The sequence below is a fragment of the Oncorhynchus gorbuscha genome, linkage group LG02, assembly GCF_021184085.1.
Source record: "Oncorhynchus gorbuscha isolate QuinsamMale2020 ecotype Even-year linkage group LG02, OgorEven_v1.0, whole genome shotgun sequence".
NCBI lineage: Eukaryota > Metazoa > Chordata > Actinopteri > Salmoniformes > Salmonidae > Oncorhynchus > Oncorhynchus gorbuscha.
Genome location: NC_060174.1, coordinates 33,973,952 through 33,995,135, shown reverse-complemented (window position 1 = coordinate 33,995,135; position 21,184 = coordinate 33,973,952). Strand labels below are relative to the sequence as shown.

The following is a 21,184-nucleotide window of genomic DNA, read 5'->3' as shown; positions in this document are numbered from 1 at the left end:
TGAATCATGCTTCACCATCGGGCAGTCCGACAAACAAATGTGGGTTTGGAGGATGCCAGGAGAATGCTACCTGCCCCAATGCATAGTGCAAACTATACATTTTGGTGGAGGAGGGATAATGGTATTGGGCTGTTTTTCACAGTTAGGGTTAGGCACCTTATTTCCAGTGAAAGGAAATCTTAATGCTACAGTATACAATGACATTCTAGACAATTCTGTGCTTCCAACTTTGTGGCAACAGTTTGTGGAAGGCCCTTTCCTGTATCAGCATGACAATGCTCCCTTGCATAAAGTGAGGTCCATACAGACATGGTGTGTCGAGATCGGTCTGGAAGAACTTGACTGGCCTACACAGAGCCCTGACCTCAACCCCATCGTACACCTTTGGGATGAATTGGATTGCCGACTGCGAGTAATACGTAACCGCCCAACATCTTCACCTCACTAATGGTCTTCTGGCTGAATCGAAGCAAGATGCGTGACCTTAATCTTTTAAACTCTCATGTCTCTCATCACACACTTTCACATGTATAGTCACACACTGACTGGGCCTGACACAGCACAAAATCCTACCTCATCTATGTCACCACTTGACTCAGCACTCCGATGTCTGAAGTCATTATGATACAAGGTCATCATAGGACTAAACAATTTTTTCCTTAGCTTACCATAAAAGAGATGAGGAGAATATCACAGAATGGGACTGGGTAAGAATGCATTTATTGTACAAATAAAACATCATAAGAACATGTTATGAAAAGTTCTCCTGGGATTTTACTAACCACAAAAGAAGGTATACTTGCCAAAATATAATAAAGTACTGGTCAACAAATAAATGCAAAATGACTCACATTCGTATTTTCTACTTTTATATGCTTGCTAGTTACATTGTTTGCTATGTTGTAGACAATTCCTGCCGTAGTAACTCTAGCTATCTATTGGAAATTGGGAAAGGGGCCCATCCCCCAACCCTTAAGGAAGTGCTTTGTAAACCGTACTAATCAATGAATTAATCAAATGAGAAGCATTGTCATATCCTGTTGACTTCTATTATTCTCCGGCCCACCTGTCTCTACAACTCATCATAATAATCACCTTATCAACCCTTCTTACAGAAAGAACGCAGTACTAAACATATGATATGAAAGCATTGAAGATTCTTTTCAGAATAAATAACAGTAAAATAAGTACATCGTAAACTCCATTGTCTTGGCTCCAGAGGAATAAAGTTATCCCTAGAAACGGATCTAAGGCCAGTGTTGAATCGCTTTCCTCAATGGTGAAGGTTAGTACTTGAGCAGGGAAAACTCTTTCTAGATCTGGGCCAGAGGGAGAATTCCACCAGCAGCATCTCTCGAGTCGGGGTTAAGGGCTAAAGGTCAGGCTTCAAGGGCACCACCAAAAATGGTGGACAGATGAGATGTCCCACTCAGGCCGTTTACCATTGACCAAAAATGGTCAGTTCCTTTCTGCTTAAGGGGGTGGCTCTCCCATAGCACCATTGCATTAGTAGCTGGGTTTGGTCTGTTTAGTTTATTGACTGTATATGAACCAGAAAAAAGTAACTAGTGGAATGTCTCGCTTCCTCTTCTGTCACTCTGGCGGCCTCCTCAGTGATTCATCGAAGAAGGACAGGGGGGCGTCTTGGCTGAGCAGGGGCATCCTCTCTCCAAGCACAGCGTCTCTGAAGTTTGGTCGTCTCCAGGCGTAGACTACACTGTTCAGACAGCCCTGCAGCGACACCGTCACCGCCTGCAGCGACACCAAGATGGAGTATAGTGGGTACCCAACCAAAAAAATCTGTATTTATTTTCACACAATTTTTTGCCTAAATCCAATGACACATTGACGTTTTTTTGTGGATTTCACATTGAATTGATGTTAGTTGACAACTCAACCAAATGTCAGTCAGTTCAATGTCTAGTTTTGATTTACATCTGTGCCCAGTGGGTAAGGATAAAGCATTCTGGGTGCTTATCTAGTGTCATTATTCATTTGACATAGTTAAAGAACACTCTCTAGGGGTAAGGATAAAGCATTATAGGTGCTTATCTAGTGTCATTATTCATTTGACATAGTTAAAGAACACTCTCTAGGGGTAAGGATAAAGCATTATAGGTGCTTATCTAGTGTCATTATTCATTTGACATAGTTAAAGAACGCTCTCTAGGGGTAAGGATAAAGCATTATAGGTGCTTATCTAGTGTCATTATTCATTTGACATAGTTAAAGAACACTCTCTAGGGGAAAGGGCAATACATTCTGGGTGCTTATCTAGTGTCATTATTCATTTGACATAGTTAAAGAACACTCTCTAGGGGAAAGGGCAATACATTCTGGGTGCTTATCTAGTGTCATTATTCATTTGACATAGTTAAAGAACGCTCTCTAGGGGTAAGGATAAAGCATTATAGGTGCTTATCTAGTGTCATTATTCATTTGACATAGTTAAAGAACACTCTCTAGGGGAAAGGGCAATACATTCTGGGTGATGGCATCTTGTTAGGGCTATGTATGTCTGCAGTCAGCAGTGAGATAGTTGTATAGAAATACTGACCTGTATAACATAGAGGGGGAAGAGCTTCTCTTTAGGTATGTCTGGCATCACAGACAGGACAACCAGAAGAAGAGCTGGGGACAGGAAAAAAAAATAGGAGGTTGGAGATACACGCAGACAATGTGTGTGTATATCAGAGGAGGCTGGTGGAAGGAGCTATCGGAGGACAGGCTCATTGTAATGGCTGGAATGGAGTAAAACACACTTTTCCATGTGTTATATTTGTTTGGTACACTTCCATTGATTCCGTTCCAGTCATTACAATGAGCCCGTCCTCTTATAGCTCCTCCCACCAGCCTCCTATGGTGTGTGTGTGTGTGTGTGTGTGTGTGTGTGTGTGTGTGTGTGTGTGTGTGTGTGTGTGTGTGTGTGTGTGTGTGTGTGTGTGTGTGTGTGTGTGTGTGTGTGTGTGTGTGTGTGTGTGTGTGTGTGTGTGTGTGTGTGTGTGTGTGTGTGTGTGTTGGGATGACATTGTGTACCTGGCGTCCAGCAGAAGATGATAACCACAATCATGTAACGAACAGTGGAGAACACACCCCTCAGTCTTTTCCTTGAACGTGCATCTCCCTCCACAGGAAATAGTCCCTCCTCGTACCTGCGATACAAGCTGTCCACCTTGTAGTAAACCACCTGCACAGGTACAGTACATCATCACTCATCATTTTCATGATCATCCTTCTTCATTACATTGGTTGTAAACTACTTAAACTACTGTAAATTATCCCATGTTGATATGGTAACTGTATTGTGTGTTGTATGCTAGACTAGTGAAGATGTCTGGTACTTACTGTGCAGCACACCAACACTAGTATCACACTGAAGAAGAGGAAGCATCGCATGAACATGTCATGGATCTGTTCCTAAAAAACAAAACAAGGTCTCATTCAATATGCTCTCTAGCCCTTCATAAACACACAGATACAACCCAGGTGTGGAACCAGGTATTTACTCACAATATCTGAGCATTGGTCACTCCAGACATGCAAGAAGAGGATACAGCTAGGAGGAAACACAATCACAGAGAGACGTGAGATAAGGAATCCATTTCATTCAAATGATTTGTTTCGCAAGAGTATCTACATTTTCTCTCATTCGTGTCATAAGACAAATCTTGACAAAGACACACACACCTGGTGCAGTATGTGCTAACTTCACTGTTGTTTGCTGTCCCGTGTCCGGCTGGTACCAAGTCCGCTGTGGTCAGGACTAAAGACATTGTGTACGCAAAGTACATCACCAACGGCGTAAACCTGTTGGGGCATCGCACACACAAACAGTTAGGGACATATGCTGCTTTTAAGACACTACGCAGATCAGTTTGGTTAAATCCAGGGACGTTTTTAGTTGGAAATGAAATAGTGACTCACCACACAAGTGTATTTACAGGCAAAACCACCACCCTTCGTCTACACTGGGACTGGGGGGAGAGAGAGATATTTGATTTTAGAATGAATCAAACAAAGTTGAGGTGTGTGTGTGTGCCCTTGGTGGAGGGTTGGGACCTCACCTCTTCCTCTCCTGGTCTCTCCCTCCATCTCTCGACAGCTTGCTTTGACTCCCAGGCATATACTATCACCAGCAGAAACGACACACAGTAAAATGTCTGGAACAGAGAACACACACACACACACCCACACAGAGTTAAATGTATAGACAGAAAACACACAGTAAAGTGTCGAGAACAGGAAGCGCACTGGGTAAAGGTCTGGAATAGAAAAAGACAAGCTGCAGAACTGCTTCTTCACACTCTGTCTCTATAAACGACAGAGCATAATGTCATGCTCCATGACATAACACAGGTTAGAACAGTTCCTCCACCCCAGATGTACTGCTTCTTCACACTCTGTCTCTATAAACGACAGAGCATAATGTCATGCTCCATGACATAACACAGGTTAGAACAGTTCCTCCACCCCAGATGTACTGCTTCTTCACACTCTGTCTCTATAAACGACAGAGCATAATTGTCATGTTTTGTCATATATTGTCTTGTCCTTGTGCTTTCCCTTCTGTTCGTTTCCCCCTGCTGGTCTTATTAGGTTCGTTCCCTTTTTCTATCCCTCTCTCTCCCCCTCCCTCTCTCTCTTCTCTCTATCGTTCCGTTCCTGCTCCCAGCTGTTCCTCATTCTCCTAACTCACTCATTTACTCTTTTCACACCTGTCCCCTATTTTGCCCTCTGATTAGAGTCCCTATTTCTCCCCTTGTTTTCCGCTTCTGTCCTTGTCGGATCCTTGTATGATGTTCGCTGTGCTGTGTCCTTGTCTCGCCCTGTCGTGTTTTGTCTCCTTCAGATGCTGCGTGTGAGCAGGTGTCTTAGTCTGCTACGGTCGGTGCCTTCCCGAAACAACCTGCAGTCAATGGTCGAGTCTCCAGTCTGTCCTCGTTACTACGAGTGGATTTAAGTTTTTTCCTGTTTTGTTTTCTTCTTGATTTTTCCAGGATTATTACTTTTGTCATATACTGGAATAAAGACTCTGTTTTCGCTAAGTCGCTTTTGGGTCCTCATTCACCAGCATAACAATAATGTCATGCTCCATGACATAACACAGGTTAGAACAGTTCCTCCACCCCAGATGTACTGTGTGTTCTGTCTGTCCTGCACATTCATCTGCTGGTATGTGAATGTGAAGTCTAAACAAACATGAACTAAAATGCTTTTAAAGTTGGATCACTCGCACTGCAGCACTCAAAGACAGACTATGTACAGTATCTATGCCTTATCTATACCTCAGTCTAGAGGAGAGCACACAAGCATTCTAGTCTTTTTATGAACCACATTTCAAGTAATTCATAGATCTGTAGTGCGTCTCAAAGCTGTAGAGTCTTTTTTAAGGAGACCACGTACAAAATTGAACTCGATTGTATCTACAGAACGTTCATTCTAAGTTGAGGATTGTTATCGTGCACTATCCCTGCAAATAAGAACCACAGTAGGCTGGCTCACCAGTGACAGAGGCAGTAGGTGTTTACAGATTAACACACTGTCGGTGAAGCTGTCGGTCTCATTCATTGCGTTGGTGAACATCAAGGTGGCTGCTGCCAACAGATCAGCTACAGCCAGCTGGACCAGGGGATTCACCTAGACACAGGTGTGTGTTAGCAAAACTACGAGAAAATGACAACAACATTGTACATCAACGGCCACAGAATATAGCCTGTCTAATGTGCTTGAGGTAAGTGGGAATAGACTTGATATCATTCATACCCGTGGTGTTACAGCGCCTGTAAGACCGTGTCAAGGGTCACATTGGTCCCATCACCAACATTTCTGACAGTGCTCTGGATGGGTTATTGTATGTTTAGACTCCATGGACACTCAGTAAATAGTTTGTACTGGTACTGTTCGTTCCCTGTTCTATAGTTCAGCTATTATTGTCACTTTGTCCTGCCAGCCTTTGTGACCCTACTAGAATGTTCCTCTGACTTTAGATAGAGTTGATAGAGCACACAGTCCTATAGTTCTGCCTCAATGAGGGAGTATAGACACAGGCAGACAGAGAGGGAGTAGCCTGGGCCACGTTCAGCTGGCCACAACGTTTCAGGAAACATAATGATTGTGTTTTGTAGAAAAGACATTTAGAGTAAGGAATCATGTCAGCTCTATTCATGACTATTCTACCTGCAATGTTCAGGTAGTTACATCCTGAGTGAACCTGGTAGACAGATATTTATCCAAGACGCCGCCTTGGAAATCATTTTTACAATAACTAAGTTGCATTATCACACTCACACACACAGGTACACATAAGCACACACACAAACATACACACACACACAAGCATGAACACACACACACACACACACACACACACACACACACACACACACACACACACACACACACACACACACACACACACACACACACACACACACACACACACACACACACACACACACACACACACACACACACACACACACACACACACACAATCAAACATTCTCTTCTCATCCACCCACCTGTTCTTGTAAGTGCCTCCTCCTTGCGATGGAAACCACCAGCACTGAAAAACTCCCAATCAAGCTGTACGCAGAAAGTAAAATACCTCAATACTGATTGTATAAAATTATAGCACTATTACATAACATTCAATCATTTCATTCAGCATGTTCAAAGGTTGTGATGGAGAATATACAATCAAATTGAAACAGAAACCCATGAAATACAATAAAGAAAAATAAAATCCAATATAAAATGTTATGTACTGTAAGCCTACACCATGACCAATAAACCATCGGAATAACTAGCAGGTATGCCTGACGTAGATGGATTTAATTGAGCACACTGCCCATGAACTCTCTCTCTCACACACACACACACACACACACACACACACACACACACACACACACACACACACACACACACACACACACACACACACACACACACACACACACACACACACACACACACACACACACACACACACACACACACACACACACACACACACACACACACACACACTGTCGTGGAAATTTCCTCTATTTACCAAATCATGGGAGCAAACCACACACACAAGTCAGAGTAAGTTATAAAAGTCCATCTTTAATTGTATGGGCTCTATCACAATCCTATGACTCAATTCAGTGTCTCTCCATGAATTCTCTGAGAGCCCCCTTACAATGCAACTGCGATCCTTTAATAGCAAAGAACACACATAGTCAGACAGCATAGACATAATAAATGGTTCAGCTTTGTCTCCTTTCTCAAACCCCAGAACCATAAACCAATCCTCCATATCAACAGGCATATATCAAATTGTCATTTAGATACAACCAACCCTAAATACAACCAATCCTGGACAAGCTCACGGAGAGGAGAGTGAGGCTATAGGTTGTATGCACACATGACTGTAAGTCGCTTTGGATAAAAGCGTCTGCTAAATGGCATATATTATTATATATTATTTAAGATAAAAGGGAGCATGAGAATGATTCCAGACACTGCCACCCTCCTTTCCCCACTAGAGAAAGGTAGGGAGTAAAAGATATGTTTACACATGATAACACTTTGACCTCTCCCCTCTCAGCAGCCCATGCAACTTAGTCTTGACATAGAACAGATAACTGCAACCCCGCCACAGTATTATACAAAAATACCATTCTGATGAGAAGTAATTTACACACATTTGATGAATAATAAACATCTTACATATGTTACCAACAAATTCTGAATCTTCCACGACATTACACACACACACACACACACACACACACACATTTACATTTACATTTAAGTCATTTAGCACACACACACACACACACACACACACACACACACACACACACACACACACACACACACACACACACACACACACACACACACACACACACACACACACACACACACACACACACACACACACACACACACACACACACACACACGTTTTACTATCATTGTGGGGATCAAACAATTGATTCCCAACCCTTAACCCTAACCCTTAACCCTAACCCCTAATCCCAATTGTAACCCTAAACATAAACCTTACGCCTAAAATAGCCTTTTTACTTGCGGGGACCAGCAAAATGTCCGCACTTGTCAGAATTGTCCTTGTTTTGCTATCCATGTGAGGACTTCTGGGCCCCACAAGGATAGTAAAACCAAATGCACACACACACACACACACACACACACACACACACACACACACACACACACACACACACACACACACACACACACACACACACACACACACACACACACACACACACACACACACACACACACACACACACACACACACACACACACAAACAATTGATTCACCCTTAACCCTAACCCTTAACCCTAACCCCTTTTACTATCATTGTGGGGACCAAACAATTGATTCCCAACCCTTAACCCTAACCCTTAACCCTAACCCCTAATCCCAATTGTAACCCTAAACATAAACCTTACGCCTAAAATAGCCTTTTTACTTGCGGGGACCAGCAAAATGTCCGCACTTGTCAGAATTGTCCTTGTTTTGCTATCCATGTGAGGACTTCTGGGCCCCACAAGGATAGTAAAACCAAACGCACACACACACACACACACACACAAACACACACACACACACACACACACACACACACACACACACACACACACACACACACACACACACACACACACACACACACACACACACACACACACACACACACACACACACACACACACACACACACTGTGGAGGGGGCTTGGTTGAGGTTATTTAGTAAAAAGCTGTCCAGCCGAGTAGGTGCTGAAATGGGAGGCTAACAACTCAAAAATCACCCACTCATCTCAATTCCTCTGCAATCAGATATAGGCTACATACATTCAAATATAAGAAGTCAAGAAAAAGAACAAGGTAGCCTCAAAAATTACGTGTATAAAACTTGACCCAAAATAAACGTAACAAATCAAGCGGTTCTTTGCAGCCAAGCAACAAACTCCTCATCTGCTATGCAGGCTTAAATTCCCCTTGGTAGTGGTGTAACGAGCTATGGTTAGACATAGAAACATAGTGCTTTATATTTTCCTATGGGCCCAGGCTATGACGAGTTAGGATACATTCAGCATTGCAGTATTAACATGCATGTCAGGTTGCTCAACTGGTCTGACTGGCAACACTGAAGAAATATGAATCTGGAAAGATGGGAGGCCAACCGTGTTATTATGACTTGACATGTGAAGTCAACTTCTCAGTGGTGTAGCTTGCCAGTCTACATTTTCAACAGCAACAAACTAAAATATGTTCTAGACTAACCTACTTAAAATTGGTTTGATTTGAAAACACGTAGGTAAAGTTATTTTCACTACACTTAAGAACAGATAAATGTAGAAACAGCTAGACCTAAATGTCCTCAAATCCTAGCCAACATGAATGCAACACTTTACATCCATGTGTCACAGATAGCATAAGGGTGTTTGAAGTCAGATGTGCTTACCTTAAAGACAGAGATACTAGGTACACAGTCGAGAGACCAGTGATCTAAATAAAGGAAGAACATTCAAATCAATTCAATAGTGTGTTAAAATAGCCTACTATATAAAACAGACTGAGCCTGGGTTTATAGCACCAATGCAGCTCTGTATGGACCTCTGTATGGATCCACTAGGCCTATAGCTATACCTAAAATGTAAATAGGTTTAGGATACACATCAATTTACTTGCACTAATCAGTAAAAAAATATTTCATACCTGGTCGTTACTTAAAGTTCCATTCGAAAGATCCATAGTGAATGAGCCGCACAATTGCCACCTTATTCAGAGCGCACCCGTCCTTAGCCTGAAATAAAGAACGCGTTATCCATGTGGTCCACATCACAAAAGATATGATTCTTTCCATAAATCTGAGTCGGTTATTAACAGACGGCCCCGCCCGTGGCACAAAGATATCTGCACCTTGGACCTGTCTGTCACGTGTCCACTTACCTGCACAATGAAAAGCCCCACGGCATGGGACAGGTAAAGGAATGTCCCCTCGGGAATGCCGTGCATGGCTTTCTTTTGCCTGTCAATGAACCATGACTCATACAGGTTTGGAGATTTTTAGAAAAGGCCAGAGTGGGAAATGCATCCTTGCATAACCTGGCGATTCCAGAATATGGGGCCATTGAAGTTATTTCTTTATGGGACACACAAATACAGGAAAAGGAGGAGAAATACTCAAATGCAGTAAAAACATTGTTTACTCTAAATACCCGGTTAACACGTTTCTCTGTGATAGTAGACTGTGATACTAGGTTAGCAGCCCTAGGTGTCTGTTACACCCTCTATAACCACTGTGATTATTATTTGACCATGCTGGCCATCTATGAACATTTCAACATCTTGTAGAACAATCTGGCCTTAATGGCCATGTATGCTATAATCTCCACCAGCACAGCCAGATAAGGACTGGCCACCCCTCAGAGCCTGGTTCCTCTCGGTTTCTTCCTAGGTTCCAGCCTTTTTAGGGAGTTTTTCCAATCCACTGTGCTTCCAGATTGCTTGATCTTGTTTTAGTCTGGGTATCTGTATAAGCACTTTGTGATAACTGCGGATGTAAAAAGTGCTTTATAAAATAAATGTGATGGATTGATTGGGGCAGCACACTCCTGATAACACAGAAGTCTCATGTTTTGCACAACTATTGCACAGAATATCCTCAGTTAGTCTGGTGTGCTCTACAGCTGTCGTGTGTGTGTTCAAACAATCAAACAATTCAAACAATCTCTATTATGTGTGACATTGGTCCCTGCCCATTGCAGAAACAAACACATGACATCCCTCACACTTCAAAATTTAAAAACCAATGATGAATTATATACACTACATGACCAAAAGTATGTGGACACCTGCTTGTCGAACATCTCGTTCCAAAATCATGGACAATAATATGGAGTTTGTCCCCCCTTTGCTGCTATAACAGCCTCCACTCTTCTTTGAAGGCTGTCCACTAGATGTTGGAACATTGCTGTGGGGACTTGCTTCCATTCAGTCACAAGAGCATTAGTGAGGTTGGGCACTGATGTTGGGAGTCTGCATTCAAATTAATCTCAAAGGTATTCGATGGGGTTGAGGTCAGGGCTCTGTGCAGGCCAGTCAAGTTCTTCCACACCGATCTCCACAAACCATTCCTGTATGGACCTCGCTTTGTGCATGGGGGCATTCCCATACTGAAACAGGAAAGGGCCTTCTCCAAACTGTTTCCACGAGGTTGAAAGCACAGAATTGTCTAGAATGTATTGTATGCTGTAGCGTTAAGATTTCCCTTTACTGGAACTAAGGGGCCTAGCTCGAACCATGAAGTACAGACCCAGACCAATATTCCTCCTCCACCCAACTTTACAGTTGGCACTATGGATTATGGCTGGTAGCGTTCTCCTGTTCTCCTGGCATCCGCAAAACCCAGATTAATCCGTTGGACTGGCAGATTATGAAATGTGATTCATCACTCCAGAGAACGCATTTCCACTGCTCCAGAGTCCAATGGTGGCAAGCTTTACACCCCTCCAGCTGATGCTTGGCATTGTGCATGGTGATCTTAGGCTTGTGTGCGGCTGCTTGGCCATGGAAACCCATTTCATGAAGCTCTCGACAAACAGTTATTGTGCTGACGTTGCTTCCAGAGGGAGTTTGAAACTTGGTAGTCAGTGTTGCAACAGAGGACAGAAGAATTCTGTGAGTTTATGTGGCCTACCACTTCGCGCTGAGCCAATGTTGCTCCTAGACATTTCCACTTCACAATAACAGCACTTACAATTGACCAGGGCAGCTCGAGCAGGTTGAAGGTGCCACGTTGAATGTCACTGAGCTCTTCAGGAAGGCCATTCTACTGCCAATGTTTTGTCTATGAAGATTACATGGCTGTGTGCTCGATTTTATACAACAGTCAGCAACGGGTGTGGCTGAAATAGCCAAATACACTAATTTGACCACATACTGTCCACATACTTTTGTACTTCTATATAAATGCAGTACATCGACTATTCCTCGTGAAATACTGACCAGAGGGTCAATCTGATGTGACATTAGTTCGCATTGCAATAACAGCGTAACCGTGTTGTAAGGACATCTGGTGCCACACAATTGAACTGCATCTGGCTGGCAAACATGTTACCATTTAACTCATTTTGTTATGTGATACAAATGAGTAGTGTTGGATCGGTCGAACCCGTAAATGCAGAGTTGTTTTACTTGCGATAATGTTTGTCAAGACAACTGGTCTTGCATTAGTGCGTTAATATTATTGCCGTTGTTTAATTTCCATCACCACATTGATCCCACTGTATTACTAATAAAGTTGAGTCAAATAGATGACGTCGGGAGTTCCACGTTGGCCCGGACGTGGCAGCAGCATCAGAGGACAGAAATAAACGATTCTTGCTTTGGGTGTCACAAACATAACGATTCACGTCTCAACAACGACAAGAATTTAGAAAAGCTTTGCTTACAATTTTGACATTCACTCACAACATGGGGCTTCTCATCTCGTCAGTTTTTACCAGACTGTTCGGCAAGAAACAGATGAGAATACTTATGGGTAAGTGTCAGCTGAGTCTTTATTGAGTAAGTAACCCATGAAGAAAAACCTGATTCGTTGGAGCCAAAAGATGTAGCTTGAAGATTCAATAGTAACGGTAACAAATTAGCTACGTTAGTTAACATTAAAGTAACGTTAGTAAATATTTGTTAGTGTTGCGAACTGCTACATTACTGTAGCTAGCTAACGTTAACTTAACTCACTCGTATTTCATATGTCACAACGATTCATGCTATGATGCTGGTGAAGTTGTTTTGCGCATCTACAGTGCTGGTCATAAAAAAAAGAACCTGCACACTTTTTTTTGGTTCATTGTGTCAACTAACTTACAGAAAGTTCATAGCCAACTAGCTAACACACATACCTATCTACTCTAGCAATGTTTTCTTTGAGTAGTTTCTCTTGAGTAGTTTGTTAATTCTAGTTAACGTTAGCTAGCCATTTTAGCTTATCTGTCATTTGAATGGTGGATTTTCGTATCTTCAAACAGCTGTATCGTTTTGGACAGTCAAGTGTCAATGCGACAGTGTAGACATGTTTGTGATTGCTCGCTCATGCTTGCAGTTGTATGTGCGAATGAGATCTCGTTATTTAATCATGACGTTTGTTTTCTCAGTTGGCTTGGATGCTGCAGGGAAAACCACTATCTTGTACAAACTGAAGCTGGGAGAAATAGTGACCACCATTCCAACTATTGGTAAAACACACTCAGTCACACCCACCACCTTTCACCCTCCAGTCTCAACTGTTCCTACTTGAATTACCTTTGTTGATGATCACCATAGCTAGGTATATTGGAGTCACTAATCACATTCAGAGTGTACAAAACAGGAACCCCTGCTCTTTCCTTGACATCGACTGACCAGGTGAATCCAGATGACAGCTATGATCTCTTATTGATGTCACGTGTTAAATCCACTTCAATCAGTGTAGATGGAGGAGACAGGTTAAAGATGGAATTTGAATCCTTTAGACATAGTTTGTGTGTGCCATTCAGAGTGTGAATGGACAAGACAAAATATTTAAGTGCCTTTGAAATAGGTATGGTAGTAGGTGCCAGGTTTACAGTTTGAGTGTCAAGAACTGTAACGCTGCTGAGTTTCACACGCAACAGTTTCCTGTGTGTATCAAGAATGGTTCTTCAGCCACATTAGATCCAGCCAACTTGACACAACTGTGGGAAGCATTGGAGTCACCATGGGCCAGCATCTCTGTGTTCCTAATGTTTTGTACACATTGTATGTAGCCTAATATTGACATCCATAAATTGTGGGAGTGACATTTAAAACCAATACATGCATACATACAGTCCACCACACACCCTCAAAGTTTACAAGGTGATAGCTCATGTGACGACAATTGTTTTTGAACACTGGAAATTAGAAATGTCTATTTGTTTAAGTCCCTTAATGGTGTGTGTGTGGGTGACAGGCTTTAACGTGGAGACGGTGGAGTACAAGAACATCTGCTTCACAGTGTGGGATGTGGGTGGTCAGGACAAGATCAGACCTCTCTGGAGACACTATTTCCAGAACACACAGGTAAACTCACGCACCAAAAGGAAACCGGGGAGGCTACACTACAGCCTGCTCTTTTATTCCTCTTATGTAATGCCTCCGGGCATCCTCCTGACTGTCCCTGCCCTGCTCTGACTTTGTGTTCCTCCCTCAGGGTCTGATCTTTGTAGTAGACAGCAACGACAGAGAGAGAGTGGCGGAGTCTGCAGAGGAGCTCTCCAAAATGGTGGGTACAGTGCTCTAGATTCAAATAAAAAATATTGGTGCTCACACTGGTGCTCACAAAATATACTGGTGCTCCCATCTTTAAAAAGTTAGAAGCACCACGTGACATTTAGGAACACCTGAAAATGTTATTTAAATGTTTTGTTTTTTAATTCAGAGAGCCTAAGTTAATACTAGCTGCTCTTGACACATGTTGTGCCCTAGAAACGAATATGTAACATTGTAAATTAGAGCTGAACGATATATCGGTGAACATATCGAAGTCGGACAATATTAGCTAAAAATGCAAACATCAGTATTGGCCAATGTCAAAGCTGACGTGCATACCTATATATCGTATGTACGTGATGTAATGACGCCATGTAAAATGTTGCGGTACACCTGCAACACAGCATTCCTAACCTAGCCCACAATGTCTGCTATGTGGATCGAGCAGTCATTTGAAAGAGTAAGAATTTCAGTGTGACTCAAAAGGCAAAATCCATTAAAGCCAGGATGATGGAATTCATTGCCCTTGACAATCAACCGTTCTGTGTCGTGGATAATGTTGGCTTTCGCCAACTGGTTGAGCACTGGTACACACTATCAAGTGCGCTACTTTTTAGATGTTGCCCTTCCGGAGTTATACAATAATAGCGTCATGCATACTATGGAACACAGTTTGGGTCTTTGCGTTTCAAAAAAGATACAGTAACACTGTCAAAGCTGTGCAAACAAGCAAACGCTGGCCACGAAACGTGTTTACAATACCTATTTGGTAATAAAGCATAATCTGTTCGACCGCAACTTCTGGGGTAGCTAGCTTTAGCTTGGTACCTAGCTAGTGCCAATACAACCAGCCTGAAAACAATGACCAGTGGAAACTGCAGTCATTTTCATTATTCTCACTTGTTGTTTGCCTATTCAAATTTAAATTCAGTTCATGAAAATAAATAGCTAGCCAGCCACTTAACCCTGTTGCCCAAAGCTAACGTTATAAGCAGCCAGCTAGCTTCATCTGGCTAGTGAGGCTTGACCGGACTTGGTTATGTATTGTGAAACTAGCCACAATAAGGATTGGGTACAATAGTGGAATTTGCGGTGTGTCTTCAAAATAAAAGTATATATTTGACAGTGAATCAAATGAATACAAATAGTAGAATTATGTCAAACTTTTATTTTGAAGGCTAACTGCAAAGTCCACTATTGTGGCTAATCCTTATTGTGGCTAGCTTCACATAGATGTGTCCGACCACCATTAATCAAATAAGAACTGTTATAAATTAGGGTTATTTTCGATTACTCCTAGCTATATAGTTAGCTAGCTAACTATAGCTACTGAAACAGAATGTCTTACTATGTTTTTGGGGAAGAACATTGTTTGCATCCATGAGCTAGCTAGCTTTTTATGACCAGCACTGTAGGTGCACGAGACAACTTTATCAGCATACGTATCGAATCGTTGTGACATATGAGTGTTGGTGTAATAACTACGTAAAAAATGTGTTAAATGATGTGACGGGCATTCATATTCAGGTCCTTGGTCAACAAGCTTATTTGACACGTCAAGTAGTGTTATTTGCCGTATCATTTTTTGACATGCAAAGACCCAAACGGCGTTCCATAGCAATCCTGGGTGAGAATGAAACGACTGAACAAATAAGTGACGAAACAGCACAGCAAGTAAGTGAAAGAAAAAATGGGGACATGTGTAAATGCCAACAAAATAACTATTTGGTCAGTGTGGTGTGCGTGTGACCTTTATTTAACTATGCAAGTAAGTTGAGATTAAATTCTTATTTACAATGATGGCCTACCCCGGCCAAACCCGGATGAGCCTGGGCCAATTGTGCGCCGCCCTATGGGACTCCCAATCGCGGGTGGATGTGATGCAGCCTGGATTTGAACTCGGGACTCTAGTGATGCCTCTTGCACTGACATGCAGTGTCTTAGACTGCTGCGTCCATGTGTATGTGTTAACTATTTAACTGTACTAGAATGCTTAAAAGGCTGCAAAAATGTTAAATCAGTATTGTTTCTTTTTGGCAAGGAAGATATCGGTATCGGCCAAAAATGTAATATCGGTGCATCACTATTGTGAAGATATTAGTTTATTATGAAAGCTAAAATGTTGATGCAAATATCTGGATATACTGGGAAAGTTACCAGACGGGTATACTACAAAGCAGGATCAATGAGTTAGCCAGTTAACTTTGATAAACAACTAGAAATAACTACTGATTTTTCTGGTTCGTTGGTTGTTTTTGGTGGTTGATTCAATTAGACCATGCCCATTTCAAGCTTATCCCACCCAAAAAACGTTATTTCAGAATATTTGGGCAAGTTAGCTGGCTAATTCATTGATGCTGCTTTGTATTATTCTACTCTAGTTAGCTAGATAGCCATTGAGTTAACATGGCTGAACAAAGTGTAACAAATGGTTGTCAACGTGCGAGTAGTTGTAGAATGACCCGAGACATGATTTATCAATGTGAAATGCGCTCTGGGAAGATGCATTTTGAGCTGGTAATATGGGCCGGATCTTTTGACCTGGTTGGTCTAGAAATGAAGCCGTTTGCGCTGCAGTAATGGTGCACCCATGACTCTTATGAATCTGCACACATTTGTTTCTCTAGGGCACTCGGAAACAACGGTACATCAAAGCTTAATCATTACAACAATTATCTGGGAGGTTTTTCCACACAGTGCTCCCAAAATAAAACTCCTGATCAGAGCAAAATATTTAGTCTCCTGTGCAACCAAATTAGTTGCACTTTAGAGCCCTGGGTAGGAATATTTACTCTATGTATGAGATGTAGCCAGCTAATAGTAGGTATATTTAGTGTTGGTATGGTATGTAGGCCTATAGGCCTGGTCTGTTTATTTATAATTGACTGGACATTGCAACTTGGTGGGGGTGCACACTCCCATTTACATCGACGGGGCTGCAGTGCAGAGGGACGAGCATCAAATTCCTCGGTGTCCACATAACTGAGGACTTAACATGGTCCTCTCACACCAGAAGGGTTGTGAGGAACCACGGCAACACCTCTTCTCCTCAGGAAGCTGAAACGTTTTGCATGGCCCCTCAGATACTCAGGAATTTTTACAGCTGCACTATTGAGAGCATCCTAACTGGTTGTACCACCGTCTAGTATGGCAACTCCACCGCGCATGACCGGAAGGCCCTACAGAAGGTGGTGCGGATATCCCAGCTCCCAGGATATATATGCCAGCCGGTGGAACAATTGCCCAAAACTCCAGCTACCTGAGACGTGGGCTGTTCTCCATACTCTCGTACGGCAGGCAATACTGGTGCATCAAAGCTCAGACAGACTCCTAAACAGCTTCTATCCCTTGGCCATAACGGTTAGATGGCTAACAACTACTCCTCTCCCACAGACCATCCAAACGGACTCTATGCCCATCCACAGGTCTCTACCCACTCAGACACAACTTACACTGCTGCTAAAATGATTATTGATTAGATATATTACTTCCTTAAGATGCTGTAGATTGATTGCCAATACCGTTAGTATTTATCCTGTTACTGGTCACTATTACCCCTGTTTACGTGTGTATACACTACTGTTCAAAAGTGTTGGGTCATTTGTAAATGTCATTGTTTTCCATGTAAACATACATGACATTAGTTACAAAATGAATAGGAAATATAGTCAAGACATTGACAAGGTTATAAATAATAATTTAATTGAAATAATTGTCCTTCAAACTTTGCTTTTGTCAAAGACTTTCGTCAAAGACAACCTTGCAGACTGTTGGCATTCTAGTTGTCAATTTGTTGAGGTAATCTGAAGAGATTTCACCCCATGCTTCCTGAAGCACCTCCCACAAGTTGGATTGGCTTGATGGGCACTTCTTACGTACCATACAGTCAAGCTGCTCCCACAACCGATCAATAGGGTTGAGATCCTGTGACTGTGCTGACTACTCCATTATAGACAGAATACCAGCTGACTGCTTCTTCCCTAAATAGTTCTTGCATAGTTTGGAGCTGTGCTATTGGTCATTGTCCTGTTTGAGAAGAAAGTGCTTTGATCCTGGCCATTTTGAGCCTGTAATCGAACCCACAAATGCTGATGCTCCAGATACTCAACTAGTCTCAAGAAGGCCTGTTTTATTACTTATTTTAATCAGAACAACAGTTATCAGCTGTGCTAACACAATGTGCCATTGGAACACAGGAGTGATGGTTGCTGATAATGGGCCTCAGTACACCGATGTAGATGTTCCATTAAAAATATGTGGTTTCCAGCATTTTTCATTTACAACACTAACAATGTCTACACTGTATTTCTGATTAATTTGATGTTATTTTAATGGACCAAAAATGTGCTTTTCTTTCAAAAACAAGGACATTTCTAAGTGACCCCAAACTTTTGAACGGTTGTGCGTATAATTGGTATATTACCAAAATTATTTATATATTCATGCTACCAGTCACTTTTTCAGCCCTGTTTGCTTGAATATTCTACCAGTCACTTTTTCATCCCTGTTTGCTTGAATATTCTACCAGTCACTTTTTCAGCCCTGTTTGCTTGAATATTCTACCAGTCACTTTTTCAGCCCTGTTTGCTTGAATATTCTACCAGTCACTTTTTCAGCCCTGTTTGCTTGAATATTCTACCAGTCACTTTATGTATAAACCTACCTTAACCACTCCTGTACCTGCACATTGAATAAGGTACTGACACTGACGTGTATATACTTGTGTTCCTTTTACAATAAACTATGACGAGTTATTCTATCACTGCATTGTTGGGAACGCCCTCTCAAGGTAAGAATTACTGTACTGTTTTACATCTCTTGTGTCCTGTGCACGTGGTGAATAAGCTTTGAAACTCAGTATCCCAAACTAGCGATCTATTCACTCTGCTCCCCTCCCCCCCCAGCTCCAGGAGGACGAGTTGAGAGAAGCAGTATTGCTGGTGTTTGCTAACAAGCAGGACCTTCCCAACGCTATGGCGGTCAGCGACCTCACGGACAAACTGGGACTGCAGAGCCTCCGCAGCAGAGTGGTGAGTCTCACTCACGCCCGTGTAAACTCAGGCATAGACATACACACACACTCCTCAATGTTTTTCTTTCTCACTCTTCCTCCTTAGTGGCACGTGCAGGCGACCTGTGCGACGCAGGGCACAGGACTGTATGAAGGACTGGACTGGCTTTCCAACGAGCTGTCCAAGCAGTAATACCGGACATCACAAGCGAGAGAAGCAGAGAACGATAGAGGATGAGAACACCTCGGAGAGAGACTGAAACCTTTAATCAACTTTGGTCTTGAAGAACCTGTGCCCCTAGAGTGGACAGAACTTGTGGACAATGCAATCAACACCTATTGGAACATGTTATGTTACTACTCTTTTTACTTTGTCATCCTTTCAGATACTTGTCTAATCTTCACATTTTCCCCAACCTCATGTCTCGCAGCAGATAAACAGAGGGGGTAGTTAGCATGTTTAGAAATTGCTGCTTTGAGACACCTTGGAGACGACTTCTCTTTCCTCTGCACATTGTTCAGCTGGGTCGAAGTTGCCCCAAAACGCTGATCCTGGGTCACTTTTTTAAAATATTTTTTTTAATATGCTTATGGTTAAGATTAGGATTGGGTGTGTTGTAATCTGATCCTAGATCTGTGGTTAAGGGCAACTTCTACCTCAAACTGTTCAGCTACACTAGACTTCATGGACATTTTCATTGAAACAACCTTACCCCTCACCCCTGTGACCTCATTGCCATTCTGTCACTTCGGTAAGGACAGAAGCTTCTAGAATGAGATGAAGACACTGATGCCATAAACCTCAAGATGTTTGAGGAAGTTTTTGTGCCCTGGAAGCCAAATGGAACTCCTTTTAGTGAACGGAACCACTGGAAACAGTTGGCTCTTGGTACTTCCTATTTTCTTCATCTTATTGTAGAGTAGGTTTGCTCTGGGTTCTCCACATGTCCTTTTTATTTTTTATGCAATAACCCATTTCCTTATGTGCTTTGATCTAAACTGGGAATCTGAAATGGTTAGGTAGTTGCTGCCACTAAGCATTGAAACGGGCTGGATACTTTTTCATCCACCTTATGTTTCAGGTTAGGATGGGCTATCTGATGTAGGAGCTGTGTTTAGGTACAACTTCTACCTCAAGCAAGTTGAAACCACACAAGGCTGTTTTGTGAGAATAAGCAGCACCTAACCCAGACTGTGCCTGTTCTAATACTTAAATGTTTTCTTCCCTCCTGCCCTTCCTCGAATTTTATTAGATTTAAGAAGTACTGGCTTGAAACAATGCAGTGGAAACCTTGTCCTTACTTGACCAATCTTTGATAACCTGAAGGAAAGGGAAGAAGCAGAAATGGTGTTTTCTAAGCATTGGAACAAGGCCAATATCAGTGTTGTATAGTGCAGGGGCATGCTTTGGTTCAGCTGCGCATGATTGTGGTTAGGTGTGCTCTTCTGGCTGATTTTGCACACTTAATCTGACTCTTCCACACACCCCTACTCAATCTCCCTGGGCTAGGCATACATTCCAGCTGACTGACTGCTTCTGGAAGCTGCCTCACAACTTTGAATGATGTGATAACTAATTGTTTTACAAAAGAGCTCTAAATAAATTCACCTGTTAAATTGTATTCTGAGGATTTAACTTTGCTTGTCTATGTTCATGTGTTCTGGCTATTTCAGTATACGTCTGTAATTCTCTGTAGGTTGCGTTAAGGAATGTGTAATGTGCTTCATGTTTGGCAGTCAAACGCTTTAGGTCTCTCTGGTGGAAGTGAATTTGCTTCTTTCTGGTATTGTTCCAAAGCCAACAGTAGACAAACCTTTGTGTGACTGCACATTCACTTGCCTGGCTGAGTGGTAATCTGGAATTAGATGAA

The 21,184-nt window shown here is 42.2% G+C and overlaps 2 protein-coding genes across 2 annotated transcripts; one reads left to right on the top strand and one right to left on the bottom strand.

Annotated features, from left to right (window-relative positions):
- Positions 1 to 703: 703 nt before the first annotated feature.
- On the bottom strand, positions 704 to 9,900 carry si:dkey-30c15.2 (uncharacterized protein LOC558938 homolog). The gene is made up of 12 exons (XM_046308073.1): positions 9,746 to 9,900; positions 9,492 to 9,535; positions 6,522 to 6,585; positions 5,503 to 5,637; positions 4,065 to 4,160; positions 3,925 to 3,974; positions 3,688 to 3,807; positions 3,511 to 3,556; positions 3,346 to 3,417; positions 3,037 to 3,187; positions 2,558 to 2,631; positions 704 to 1,752 (listed from the first exon to the last, which is right to left on the bottom strand). Exons 1-12 carry the CDS (start codon positions 9,779 to 9,781, stop codon positions 1,594 to 1,596), a joined length of 1,047 nt encoding a protein of 348 aa, XP_046164029.1. The 5' UTR covers positions 9,782 to 9,900; the 3' UTR covers positions 704 to 1,593.
- Positions 9,901 to 12,346: 2,446 nt separating this feature from the next.
- LOC124001370 (ADP-ribosylation factor 4-like) lies at positions 12,347 to 20,935 on the top strand. Its single transcript, XM_046308117.1, has 6 exons — positions 12,347 to 12,572; positions 13,189 to 13,269; positions 14,004 to 14,113; positions 14,244 to 14,315; positions 19,207 to 19,332; positions 19,420 to 20,935. The coding sequence occupies exons 1-6, from the start codon at positions 12,506 to 12,508 to the stop codon at positions 19,504 to 19,506; spliced, it is 543 nt and encodes a 180-aa protein (XP_046164073.1). The 5' UTR covers positions 12,347 to 12,505; the 3' UTR covers positions 19,507 to 20,935.
- The last annotated feature ends 249 nt before the right edge of the window (positions 20,936 to 21,184 follow it).